Genomic DNA, 13,368 nt, shown 5'->3' on the forward strand with positions numbered 1-13,368 from the left:
AAACACAAAAGGCAAACAACTGCAGAACACGAGCACTGGATACCCAGGGCTCCCACCTGCTCCTCCTTAGCCCAGGTCAACACAAGCACCTGGAGAGCAAAAAGAAAGGAAGACAAAGGAGATATGGGTGAGCCAGAAGACATGGGAAGAAAAGTATTTCTTCAGCTAAGACAGAAGCTGGTTATTGCCATTCATAAGGGGATTAACACAGTCCTGTACCTCGGTATCACTGGTTAACCTACATTCTATGATTCTGTGATTGCTCAAGAAAATAATTCTCCCATGGGGCTACTCGATGTGCTGGCAGCTCAGATCCCACAGAGCCATGAGGAGACTGGTCCCCAGGAGATGACAAATCCCTCACGTCCCGGCAGTGGTCTCAGAGGGCCACACACGGGTGAATAACCTGAGATCCCTGCCTAACACAGCAGGAGCAGAGAGGTCTGGCAGATAGGCTCAACTGGGCAAGATCCCCCAGATCCATAAATGCTTCTGTGCAGTTCTGCCTGAGCAGAGGAGCCGAGTGCTTTTATGTTCACTGCTTTCCCATTATAACAGCTTGCTTTCATTGTCCACCTGGAAGATGTGGAAACTACTGGTGAGACATCATCCAGCTAAAATACAGGTGAAAATGTGCTCAGTCTCACCGTGACTATTGCACTGCCCGTTGAAAGGCAGCTTCACATCCCTCTGCAGTAAATCTCTGTATCACTGGGAGGGTGTTGGTTTTCAGCCGAAGGGGGAAGATTGCAACCCAAAAGGAAAAAGAGTTTTCACTAACATACAAGAAGAGATTTTTACAGCTGTTTTTTTGCTAGTGGTGGTGGTGTTTTTTTTCTCTTCTCTTCTCTTCTCTTCTCTTCTCTTCTCTTCTCTTCTCTTCTCTTCTCTTCTCTTCTCTTCTCTTCTCTTCTCTTCTCTTCTCTTCTCTTCTCTTCTCTTCTCTTCTCTTCTCTTCTCTTCTCTTCTCTTCTCTTCTCTTCTCTTCTCTTCTCTTCTCTTCTCCTCTTCTCTTTGCTCTTCTCTTTGCTCTGCTCTCTGCTCTGTTCTCTGCTCTGTTCTCCTCTAATGTCTTTTTCTGCTTAACAAAACATTTTATTACCACTTTCACTGAGAGTTCAATTTGGCTGCCATATTTACCTGATACTTTGCCTTTCTCCTTTGAGATCTGGCTGGTTTCTGAGCACTTCTGTCCCATTCAAAAACTCCTGCTTTTCATCAATTTAAAACTTGGCTTCACTTGGAGTCAATTGGCACTTCTTCTGTACAGCTCATACATTGCTCAGACTATTACTGCTGAGTTTGTGTAAACAGCACTTTACTGCCTGAATTGGAAAAGAATGACAGGAGCCTCGTGAGGTCCAACAAGGAGAAGCCCAGCACCCTGCACCTGGGCAGGAACAACCCCAGGCACCAGGACGTGCTGGGCCACCCAGCTGGAGAGCAGCTCTGCAGAGAGGACCCAGGGGTCCTGGCTGGCAGCGAGATGAACGTGAGTCAGCAACGTGCCCTTGCTGCTAAGCAGGCTGATGGGATTCTTGGCTGCATGAGGCAAGGTACTGCTGGCAGGTTAAGAGGAACCTGGGCGTACTGGACAGAGCCCAATGGAGGGCAGCCAAGGTGCTGGAGAGACTGGAGCACCTCTTCTGTGAGGGGAGGCTGAGGGAGCGGGGGGTGGTCGGGCTGGAGAAGAGAAGGCTGGCGGGGGGATCTTATCCATGTCTGTAAATACATTGGGAGGGTGCAAAGAGGACAGAGTCAAGCTCTTCAGTGAAGGAACTGAGGCTGTGGGCTTGAACTGGAACACATCTAAACAGCAGGAAGCACTTCTTTACTGTGAGGGTGATGGAGCACTGGTACAGGTTGCCTGAGTAGGTTGTGGAGCCTCCTCCTTGGAGATCTCCAAAAGCCACCTGGACGTGGTCCTGGGCAGCCTGCTCTGGGTGGCCCTGCTGGAGCAGGGGTTGGGCCAGGTGCCCTCCAGAGGGCCCTGCCAACCTCAGCCATGCCGTGGCTCTGTGATTCTGACACAACCTAAAAGATGCATCTCCAAATAAATTATGGCCTCAAACTGTTAATTCAATTGCCCAGACTGGCCACGTTGACTCCATTCTACTAGGCTGATGGGTGCAGGATGATGGACCAAGGAAAGCTCTGAGCAGAATTTTTATTTCTCTTTAATGTGTTTGGGATAGATGCGATCACTGATTTTTGGGGAAGAAGACAGCACTTAGTTGTCAGAATAGTTTTCCTGCTGAACCAGGTGGAAATCGCATGCAATACAATAACATCAGCTAGCTCCTGACCTACAATAATCTGCAAAGATTTGGTTGTCCTGACCACAAGCATCATTGAGCACACCTGGAAATTCCCAGCCCTCCCCAGCTTCTGCCGGTGCCAAGCGTGCCCAAAGCACAGCCAGGAGCAGGGCACTGTGGACAGCTCCAAAGTCAGGCCAGGAAACAATGACAGCGAGCAGGACAAAGCCCAGCTCTGCCCCTCAGTGCCCTGTCATAAGGCAAATGAATTTCACTAAGCACTACAGCATGCATTCCAGCAGAAGTGCCTCTAATCACCCGTCTGCATTGCTAAAATGCCTCGGACTAGAAAGAGTGCTTAGAAGGAAAAGGCGCTCAGGGACGAATGGCAAATAGGACCCAGCAGCTGATTTCCATCCGGTCCTCACGAAGGATGCTGGATAAACAGATTATTTCAGTCATGTGTTGAGACCTGGGTGAGAAGAGCAGGATTCCTCAACACAGAAGCAAGGCTTTCGCTGCAGCTATGTGAATATTCCCAAAGGCTTTTGAGCAGCACGTCTGCTGGCTTTTGTATTCTGAGGATGGCTAAATACCGCGTGCGCTTCCTTCTGGAGGGCTCCCTTCCCAAACGCAATGGCACGTGACAATAATGTTATGTATTTTCAGTTCTTGGAGCTACAGTCTGCATACAGAAAGGTGAGTGTCTCAGCCTCAAAATGACTCACAGCCAAACGAGAAACCCAGCTCATTTTTTAAGAATGAAAAGAAGACGCACCGTGGGCTATATTACGCTCGGCTGTATACTCACGAAAGCCTAGAACAGTCGTAACCATCTAAAAGCTATTTGAAGGCAGACACGATGAAAATATTTGTTCTTAATAAACGCATATTTCACACCTTCTGAAGAACTTTTCATACATATATATGTCTTGTTTTTAATTCAGTGTTACTCCAATAAGGCAGCTCATTATCATGCAAAAAATTCAGAAGCTGCATATGGCAATACCATTTCGTTTAATAAGTTCATCATTAAGAAATCTGAAAGCTCACGCTGAAACTCCACACCCAAATTTCATCAACTACAAGAAAATTGCATGAATATATGTAGAAATGATAAATAGCAGCAGATAAAATATGCAGCAATACACTCAGATTTGCAAAACTAATTTTACAGCTGCTAATAGGTTTTGAATGTGACATTTCCTCATACACTGAGATGTGCAACTGCTAAACGTGCTGATGAGACAAAAAAAAATCCTTGTCCTCAAAAAGTTTAACCCTGTATGTTAACAAATGCTATTAATCTCTAAAATCTCTATTTTCACACTCTTCACTCATTTTGAAGAACCAGAAGAGATACTAAAGAGAATAGAAGATACTTCTTTAGTATTATATGGGTTAAAATGTGCAATGAAGCAAGGTCTTAACTTCTATTGTGACAGCAAAACAATTATTACTGCAGTGAGCATTTTTATGAATGAAAGTCTTCTCAAGACTACTAGCTTAGGATGTAATCCCATCACTGAGGCCAAGGAAGTTTGGCCATGGACTCAGAAGGGACAAGACCTAGCCCTTGATAATGATCCATCCAAGCAGGGATAGGATAGGATAGGATAGGATAGGATAGGATAGGATAGGATAGGATAGGATAGGATAGGATAGGATAGGATAGGATAGGAAAGGGAAACCACAAAAATAAACAACATATATCCAATCTTTTAAAGGACCTGAGTTACATGAGATTCGTGGACCCATATTTTTTCTTTCTGGGACAACCCTGACTCATTCACGCAGTGCCCTTTTCTAAGATAATTTCATCTCCTCCTCTGCAGAGGGAACAGCCAGGACTCACCTGCTCACAAGGGGCCTGATGAGAACACCTTGGGTATTGCATGAAGGAAATAACCACATTGCAGAGAATTAACTCTGTGGCTGCCTTCAATTTTCTTCTCTATAAACGGTGATGAGCAATGGGCAGTACGCCCAGACCCCACGTTAAGCAGCATGGAACAAGTTATAGACCAGATGGAGAGAAATAAACTGCCACTTCATACACAGGATATCTGTAGTGCTTTTTTGCTTGAGTCAGCTAATTGCACATCCGCAAATCAGCACATTTATAACAAATGGAGCGTTATGATATCATGAGAAATTTATTTAATATGATCAAAGTTTGCCAGAAAAAAAAAATTCCCTTAAAGTATGAAAGTACTTAAGAGTCCTGAGTGCCTGGGACATTTTACAGTCCTTATTAAACAAACATTTCTACGTCGTTTCATGCCTGCCAGCGGTGCAGAGGACCGTGTCTTGTACCCCTCCCAGGTCAGCAGCCTCCCTGCAGCCACCAGCACGGGCATCTCCCCACTGCAGGCAGGAGGCAGCTCCACGCTCACAGCCCGCCACGCCAGCCAGAGCTGCTCCAGCAGCAAAGCCCCTGCTCCCATCAGCAGCCTCACACGAGGCCCAGCACCTCCTGTTTTTTCCAAACAGAGCCTGGGAATTGAAGAGCATAGATGATTTTAAACCCTGATCTGTCCTGCAGATTTCAAGAGGTGTACTTGGCTTTTCCACGTAACGTTTTTATGTTAAAGCAAAGCAATGGCCTTGCTCTAAAGAGCCATTAGCAATGGTTTGAGTGTTGATGTAAACTTACTCAAGGTGTCAGTTGAAAAACATTCCCATATTTATGTCACCAAGCATATGTTATCTCCCAACATTGGCTCCACGGCAGATGTTTTCACTTTCAGCTTGCATTATTCCTTTTACTTTAGTTAACAGGTTAATTACAAGTGTTTTCAGCAGCTGTAAGCAGCGGTCATGTGAACTGCATACATTATTTTTCATAGCTCCTAACCCATGGGGAAGGCATATCAATTCCTGGGTTTGGGATTTCAAGAAGAAAATACCAACTTTACAATAGTCTCAAAGAGATGAGCAGCTTCATGCTCAAAATCTACATTTGCTCCTTTCCAGTACTAACCTTAGTAGAGTCCTGAAGGTGGAAAGGGCACGTGCAGCATCGTCACGTCAGCCCACCAAATCTTTCATTGCTACGTAACGCACTGCAGAGCAGAGGCACAGGGAAGCTCTCTACTGTAACAACAGCAGAGCATCCATATTCCTCCCACCTTTTGCATCTCTTGCAGTAGCTCTTACAATAATCCCTTATTTAACAGTACACTGAGCTAGTTTTGCATGACTGCTCCATCCTTCCCGAAGCTGATGGAAAAACTCCCGTTAGCAATTTCAGCTGAAGCAGGAACATCCTTTTTATCATCTGTGTCACTGGTCAAGCAGTAAAACAAGGTAAATGATACTGGACTGCTGAAGCCTCGCCTTAAATCCAGTGCTCACACTGATACTGATGGGCAACGAAAGTGGCCTCAACGTTTTTGGATGTGCTTCAGCTAGGAAGAACGGCAGATTACACCTGGGCACAAACAAAGTCTGTCAAACTGAGCCATGGAGTGTATTTAGACTAACAATCTTCATTTAGAGGGACAGCGCACATTACCTGACCATTTGTAGCTTTCCTTCCTGGGAACCGTACAGCCATCTTCCAGGTGGGTGTAAACCAACACCCAGTGTAAGTAAACTGTATTCACAGATCTCTGTATTACATGCTGGAATCAGATGCGTTTTATTTACTAAATTTCACAATAAGAACCATTTTCAGATTATTTTTAGTGAAAAACACAAGGAGAGATAGCAAATGGAGATGTGCTATAAGCGAATCCTTTGACCAAAACTACTGACAGTACTTGACAAAAAAAAAACGATCCTGGCAGCCCTCCCCAAGCCCTTCCCTCCTTCCATTACTTCTTGGCCCACATTTGTCCCCATTGCCTGGCAGATAAAAATATTTGATGAGTGCCAAAACTGAAACAGGATCCCCGAGCACATTTGCTCACCAGACTTCTTTGCATGCGATGTTTGGGATTTTGCAAGATGACTATCTATTTTTCTAAATCAAAGCCGCACGCTGTTTGCAATGCACAAGGCACCAAAGAGGACATGGGGGACTACTTCCAGTAATGGCAGAAGTATTCCTGTTTTCCCATGATTTGTACCCTTCTTTCCCGAAAACCACCCTCACCTCATGTCACCATGGATGTTTATATGTAAGGGCTAACCTTCTAGTAAAAGCAGTTCAGGCAGGAAATTTAAGCATTTTGGCTACATGTACCCTGTTGCTCATTTCATTAAATCTGATGAAAGCAATCCCCTGTAACAACAGAACCTGAAGGCACGGAAAGGATGGAAAGCTATCATAAAGGATGCATTTGGACCAAGAAGAATGATCATCATTAATCTTGCAGGCTTCGGAGCTGTCATGAAATTCCCTGTGAAGAAGTTCCTATGGCTTGTGACAACTTTTACAAATCAGAGTTGACCAAGATCCTTCCACAGTTCTCACAAGTTGAGCTAAAAAGTGACTAGGTCAGTGCTCTGCAAACTTTACTGAATGCACACCTCTATCTCTAAAAATTTCTGAGCATGCCCCACCGATATATATTTATTTATAAACTACATACGTGTACTACTGAAGTTCAAGTATTTTCTTCCCATACCCCAGTGGACTGTCTTGTGCAGCCCCTTGGGTGCTCACACCCTACTTGGGAGACATCTGTCATCGTCTAGGGCAATGAACGCAGACCCTATACCCGAGGCCCCAGAGGAAATGGGTCCAGCAAAATGCCAGTTTGGTGAAGGAGCATCCTTCATTTCTACTGAGCTACAGTGTCCAGCAGAGTGAAATGCATCAGGACTGGAAAATTGCTGAGGAAAAAAAATAATCAAAGACCTATGGCAAAGCAATTTTCAGTGAAATTTCCAAAATTGCACACTAGGAATTTAAAAGTCCTTCTGCCAATGTGGAAAACTATCATGATTTAAAAGAAGGGGGACAAAACGAGTCTTCCTCAAGTAAACTTTGATTAATAAAAAAACAAAATCACCTCTGAATAGCCATGAGAAATGAAAGACTCGGCTACTCTGTGGTGCTGAGCTGTAAAGAAGACCATATAAATTCCTTTGACTTCAAATCCACACTGGGTAAATGGCAGCAAACACAGCTACAGACCATCAGGGTGAAAGTTCCTCACAGCTCCCACGTTCCCTGCCCTGTCCCCTCCTTCCTACCAGGAATTACAGGCTTATTTCAAACGTATAACTTTATAGGTCTCTGGTATTTTTTACTGCCTGAAACACATAGCTTGTTTGTCAGCACTTCAGACAGACTTGTCAGAAGATAACCTCTCCCACTCAGAGTTTAAGATAAAAGTTTAGCCCTTGAGCCATTATAGGGACGGGGGTGTTACCCAGCCCGTGATGCTGAGATGTGCCTTTCACAACAACACGCTGCTTTTATTATAGCAGCACGGAAATGTTCAGAGCTGTTCCTTTGCATAACTGACACAGTGTTGTGAAAAAAAAGAAAAAAAAAAAAGAGAACTGAAAATCACTCGCAAGTCAACAAACTGCAGAAAGGAGAGGTGAAAGCAGAGAAGGAGGAAAGTTACTGCAGTGCTTTGCTTTGCTGGTAGGGCCTCTTGGAGCATGACTGACCCCCAAAGCCCCACCACCTCCCCAGGTAACACCTTCAGGAGGGCTCAGAGGAGGTGGCCGGGGGTCCCTAGGATGTCGCAAGGTGCCACCCATACCACGGCTTCCCCATGGCAGTGGCAGGGAAGGCAGCCCAGCCTCTGTGCTACCAGCCACAGGTGGGATCAAAAGGCACATTCCTCTTCGAGGTGCAGCAGTCATCATCCCAACCCCAACGGAGATGTGGAAATCAGCACCCAAAGCTCGATTATGATCAATTTGTTAATTAAAAAAAAAGACTTTTGAAGCTCCATGAATGCAGACCCTGGCAGAAGCCTGGTGATCTCGCAGCAGGGTCTCTCGGTGACCTCCCGGTGGGTTTGTCCCCAGCAGGGCAGTGTCACGGCGCTGTTTGCTCGGCTGAAACCAAGTCCCCCAAGTGCACACAGCATGCAGATCAGGCGGGGCCCTGAGTCGTCTCCTGGGCTGCATGTTTGGTTTAGGCAGTTACAGCTTAATGGATAAAACACTGACCTCCAGGACCCCTTTTCAGATCCAGCCTGCGTGCCTGTGGCAGGCGGAGGATCTGGGTTAGGGAGCGTTAGTTTCAAAGAACCATTTCTCTGAGTGCTGTCTGCATGCTTGCCATGAGCCTTTTCTCTGCAATATTCCTGCTTTTCTTGCCTGTCTCATCTCTTTCTGCTTGGGATGACTGGCTTCCAACACCCAGACAATGGACCTTATTTACTTAACAATACAACCACAGCTGGACATCAGACCGTGGATTTGGGGAGCGCTCCTGTGAAATACATGATGTGTGAAAACAAAACTCCCCCGCTCACTGAGGATTTTGTAGGCTGGGCAGGGAACTGTTTCCAGCTTCCAGCCTGGTGTTACACAGCTCATGGGCTCTTTGTTGTTTTCTGTTTTTCCGTCCCTGCCCCATGCCTTTTCTGCATGGAGGCATTTGGCTCCTCAGGACTACAGGAAATTTCCAAATGCTGCTGTGCCACCTCCAGCTTTCTTCTGTGCCTTCTTGACCATCACCTGTACAGCGCTGCTGGTCACTTAGTGACCAAAGAACATCCTGGGAATATTATTAAAAAGACAGAGAAGGAAAAGTTGGTTTCATGTCACTTAAACAACTCCTCCTTGCTCCCTCAGAATGAAAAGAAAATAGAAAAAAAAAAAAAAACAGCTATTGATTGGTGTTAAAGTTCACACCATTTTAAAAATGAAAACAAGAATAAATCCTGCTGCTACCCCTCTGACAACAGCAAAATTAGGCTCATGCAGCAGTACGTGCACACACACAGCATGTGGGACCTGGGGGGAGTCCCCCCGTATGGGCCATGGCACCAGAGAGCCAAGCAAACAGGGCTGGCTGAGAGATAGGAATATGAGTGGAGGATTGCAGATCTAGATTTTCCTTCATTTCCTTCATCTGTACATTAATAAACATTCACAATTATAGCCTCCCCTTCAGATGTCACAAATAAGCACCATCACTTACATTCTGACATAACGTGGCTTGAGGTGAGGCTGGTTTCCAGGTACCAGACAAGCATTAGTGATCCTCAAGCAAAACCGTGGCTGTTTATAATTGTGATGCTCTAACGAGCACCCAGCTCATTATAACAAAGGTAACACTGCGCAGCGAAGTGTGCCCTGAGATGCACTGCGTGGAGCAGGGTTAGAGCCTGCACTGCAGGCAGAGGGCAAGGCTGCCGTGCCTCCTGCTCTGAGGGGCACCAGCAAATAACCGGGGTCCAGCCAGTGTGGGCAGCACTGCTAACTTCAGGGGGAGCTGCAGAGACTGATGCTTCCAAAACAGCACAACTCCCCAAATCAATCCTAAACGTACTGCCCAGCTCAGCTAGGCACAAGGAGCATTGCTTGATCAAGAGCCAAAGCAGCCCGTGGGCTTTTCTTGTAACCAAGACACTGAGAACAAAAATATTTATGCAAACTAAGAAACTGGCTATACTCCTGTACATCCTTCGTGTAAGGTACGTCCTTCATGTAAGCTTTGTGCACAGCAGCCCCAAATTATTTTAGTCCTTTCATTTACAGTGTTTGTGTGCACATGAAAGGATGTTCTTATTGTGAAAAAATTAATGAAATAATATACCTTATTTCTTCCATTTATATTCAACAGGAAGTAGAAAACTTAATTGAAATAGGCATCAATAGATAGGCCTGTATTGCAGTAAGAAAGACAAATTAAGCCCAGTTCAGTTGGTGTTCCATTTTTTTAGCAACAAAACTGGGATTTCTAAAGAAAATCCAAAGGAGACTTGGCACTTGGTATCCTCGTAAGTCTGAACTTCTGAATAGGAGCAACGTTTATGTTGGAAGTGTGGGAAGTGTGTTGTGTGGTTTAATGCCAGCCTACTGAAGAGCAGCCTGCAGGTCACAGATCAGCTGCAGCTAATTTGGCAGAAGCAGCACTGTCTCTTCAGAGAAGGGCAGCATAAATCTGCAAATGCAGCTTCTGTCTGAGGGAATAAACAGCTTTAATTTTCTGTAGAATGGCAGTCACTGAACAAACATTAAAAAAAAAAAAAAAAAAAAAACAGCAAACCCAAACATGGCAGCAAGCACAGCTCCTCCAACAAGCTGGAAACTTCCCCTCTGCAGGACCTTCAGCTCCCAGTGCCAGCACACGTAAACTGTGAGGAGCTTTTCCCCACTAGTAAAAAAAAAAAAAACATCTTTTAGCATCTTGCAGGGGTGTTCAGGATCTGGTTTCCTTCCCCAGATAACCCTGGGAGAGAAAAAGCACATGGCCCAGGACAGGCTAGAGGAGGGATGAGGAATTATTAGCCTTGGTGCTCTCCATGTGCTTCAGGTTTGCTCCAGGGTACGGGTGAATGAGCGTATCATCTGCAAGAAGCTACCTGCACCCACCCTGACTTATGTGGGGGCACATGTTACTGTAGGGATGGGGAAAAGGGACAGGAGAAAGGAAGTACAAGTGGTTGTGCCTAATCTAATGAGCACGTATAACACAGAGCCCAGACCCGAGCCATGCACTGTCAGTCTGTCCCGGTCACTGTTCTTCAAAGTGCTTTTCTTTAAGGAAGGAGCATGGTTGTGGCCTCCTGTTGACTTCTGGCCCTCTCCTTCCATGGGAACAGCTAGTGAGGTTAAATACCACACAGCAGCTCATGCCTGGGTTAGCTCATTTGACTATTACTTACCCCAAGAAAAAACCCTGCAGCTCTGAAATCGGAGAATTTCCACCGAAGACTCACCAACTACTTACCAACCAAAACCCAAAATGACAGAAATCAAAAATACCCACATGCTAACACCAGTGTCTAGTTAAAATAACTTTCAGTCTGTTTCCATAATGGCACAGGCAACTGCTGTTAGCAAGACGTGTAGGGCACTGAGAGGCAATCAAAGACATTGTCAGGAAAACGAACGGGATGAGCTGTAAATAGCAATCACATCTTTCAGACATTCAAGACAGGCACCACTGGTTTCTTGGTCTTAAATGGAAGATTTAGCATCATGGAAATTATGCTAAATTCTACTTAAAAACAAATCAGAAAAGGCAAAACCAAACTGGTGCCTTCAGTAGAGAACATAAATGAGGAAGATGATGGCAATTTCGTCTTGCATCAGCTAACAGAAAATGTCTCTAAGGGACAGCACTGTATTTCTCTACCTTCATCAGCTTCTACAGCTCACAACGCTGTTATCATGTAAACTGTGCCTGGGAACATACATTTGGGGGGTTGTGCTTGCAGCTCAGGCAGAGGGCTGAACGGGCTGTATTTTTATTTCCTTTTGTGAAGCAGGCAAAAATATCCCACTCCGAAAATCAGCGTTTGTAGGTTGCCAGAGGATAAAACAAACTTGAACAAATAAATCAAGCCGAACAAAAGGACTTCTTCACACGGCTGATGGCCCAGGTTCCTCCACAGACAAAGCGGCTGCTTGACCCAGTGCTCTAATTAGAGGGGCAGCGATGTTGACATTTATGTTGCACGAAGCAGACATGCTAATAGCCAGAGGGAAAGCTGTCAGTGCCTCTAAAGATCACAGCACTCGTGGCGGTGTGCAACACAGCCTCAAAATATTCAAATGATCAATGCAATGCTTAGCTCCTTTTACTGATAACAAGAAACAAACCTCAAATCAGAAAAAAATAAAAAAAATAAAAAGCCAACCTCAGTCAGTGCTAATGCTGAAAGATTAACAGACAATTTTTCGGTTTTATCTGCCAAGCATGGTATTTCCTTCCAGATTGTATGTAATCCAGTTTTGCCATGAAGAGATGCAAGCAGTTTATACTCTCTCTGGGTTTTTCATTTATTATTAAAATAATAATAATCACCAGAGACTGTGGTTCATACATTTGTACGTGTCAAGTTCACCTAAGCATGAAAACAGACACCTCTTTTCATTTATAAACACACGAAGTGAGTTTTAATTTTACTGTGAGCCATTTCATCATATTCCCACGACGTGATGAACTGCACCATTGCTACAGACAGGCACTTCACGTTTTACAGATCAAAATCCCTGCAGTAAATCCTCTCTTCCCTGCTCCAAAGTACCCTACAACTGCTGAGAGCCCTTAACGCTCTGCCTCAATTAGCTCCAGGCCCCTCTCAGATTTGTTCCCAACCAAGGGATGTTCTCAAGCCCGCTTTTACCCAAGGCAAAGCAGAAGGTTAAGGACAGCAGTGACAGGGTGCCATACTTTTGTCCAAGACCCAGACTCTCCATTCCCACCCCTGGCATCCCGAGGGAAGAAGCCCTGCAAGCCCAGCGCAGGAGGATGCTCAACCCCACTCATCACACCCCACAACAGGCTGCTCGACGCAACCCATCCCGGGCACTTCCCGAGCCTGGTTTATAATTAATTTCTGTGAGTGGGTAATTGAATCATTAAGCTGAATTAGAGAATATGATAATACGCAAAACTACGGTGCTATCTATTTTGCTTACCCATAGCAGCAAACACCTCCTGTTCTTTTGCTGATGGTTTTAATCTGTTTCCCCACTTTTTCAGACTGTAGCACTTTCCTTTGCACGGCTTCCCACATGGCCAGCACTGCTCTGAGAAGACTGCTGAGGGGAGGCACGTGAAGCTCATCTGCCACCCATATGGAGCTCCACACAGCACACGGATAGATGTATATGAAGGGTAATGAGATAATCTTAAAACACGTTATGGTGAGGGGATCTGTGAGCCTGCAAATGTAGTGTCAATCAGGAAACACCCCCCCTGAGCAGACACAAGGGTTTGGGTTGGTTCAGTGCACTAAAACCTGTACCTCGTTAGTTGATGACCAAGTAATACTTCTTGATTCTATGAAATATCAAGCCTGAAATCACACTCAGGTGTAAGGAAGATAAAGAAGCAGGGCCACGGTGCAATACATCCATGCAGGGAGGGGAAGTTAAGTCCGTGTCATTCATTCGACTGCCCAAGTGCTGCGATGCCCTATCGATCTGCAGAGTAACTGTAAGCAGCCACAGAAAGCCATTTCCATGCCAGGACAGTGCCTTCCAGCAGCACTTCTGCTGTTTAAAACACCTTGGG

The 13,368-nt window shown here is 45.3% G+C and overlaps 1 protein-coding gene across 5 annotated transcripts in view; it reads right to left on the bottom strand.

Annotated features, from left to right (window-relative positions):
* EVL (Enah/Vasp-like) overlaps positions 1 to 13,368 on the bottom strand; it is a 141,228-nt gene that overhangs the window by 76,836 nt on the left and 51,024 nt on the right. For 2 of the 5 annotated variants that reach the window (XM_068682775.1, XM_068682774.1), the window contains exon 1: positions 12,771 to 12,883. The exons of the other annotated variants lie outside the window; for them this stretch is intronic. In XM_068682775.1, the coding sequence (XP_068538876.1) occupies positions 12,771 to 12,868 (98 nt within the window). In that variant the 5' untranslated portion in view covers positions 12,869 to 12,883. Of the gene's footprint in view, positions 1 to 12,770; positions 12,884 to 13,368 lie in introns of those variants that run through there. 5 annotated transcript variants of the gene reach the window in all.

The sequence above is a fragment of the Anas acuta genome, chromosome 5 (assembly GCF_963932015.1).
Source record: "Anas acuta chromosome 5, bAnaAcu1.1, whole genome shotgun sequence".
Taxonomy (NCBI): domain Eukaryota; kingdom Metazoa; phylum Chordata; class Aves; order Anseriformes; family Anatidae; genus Anas; species Anas acuta.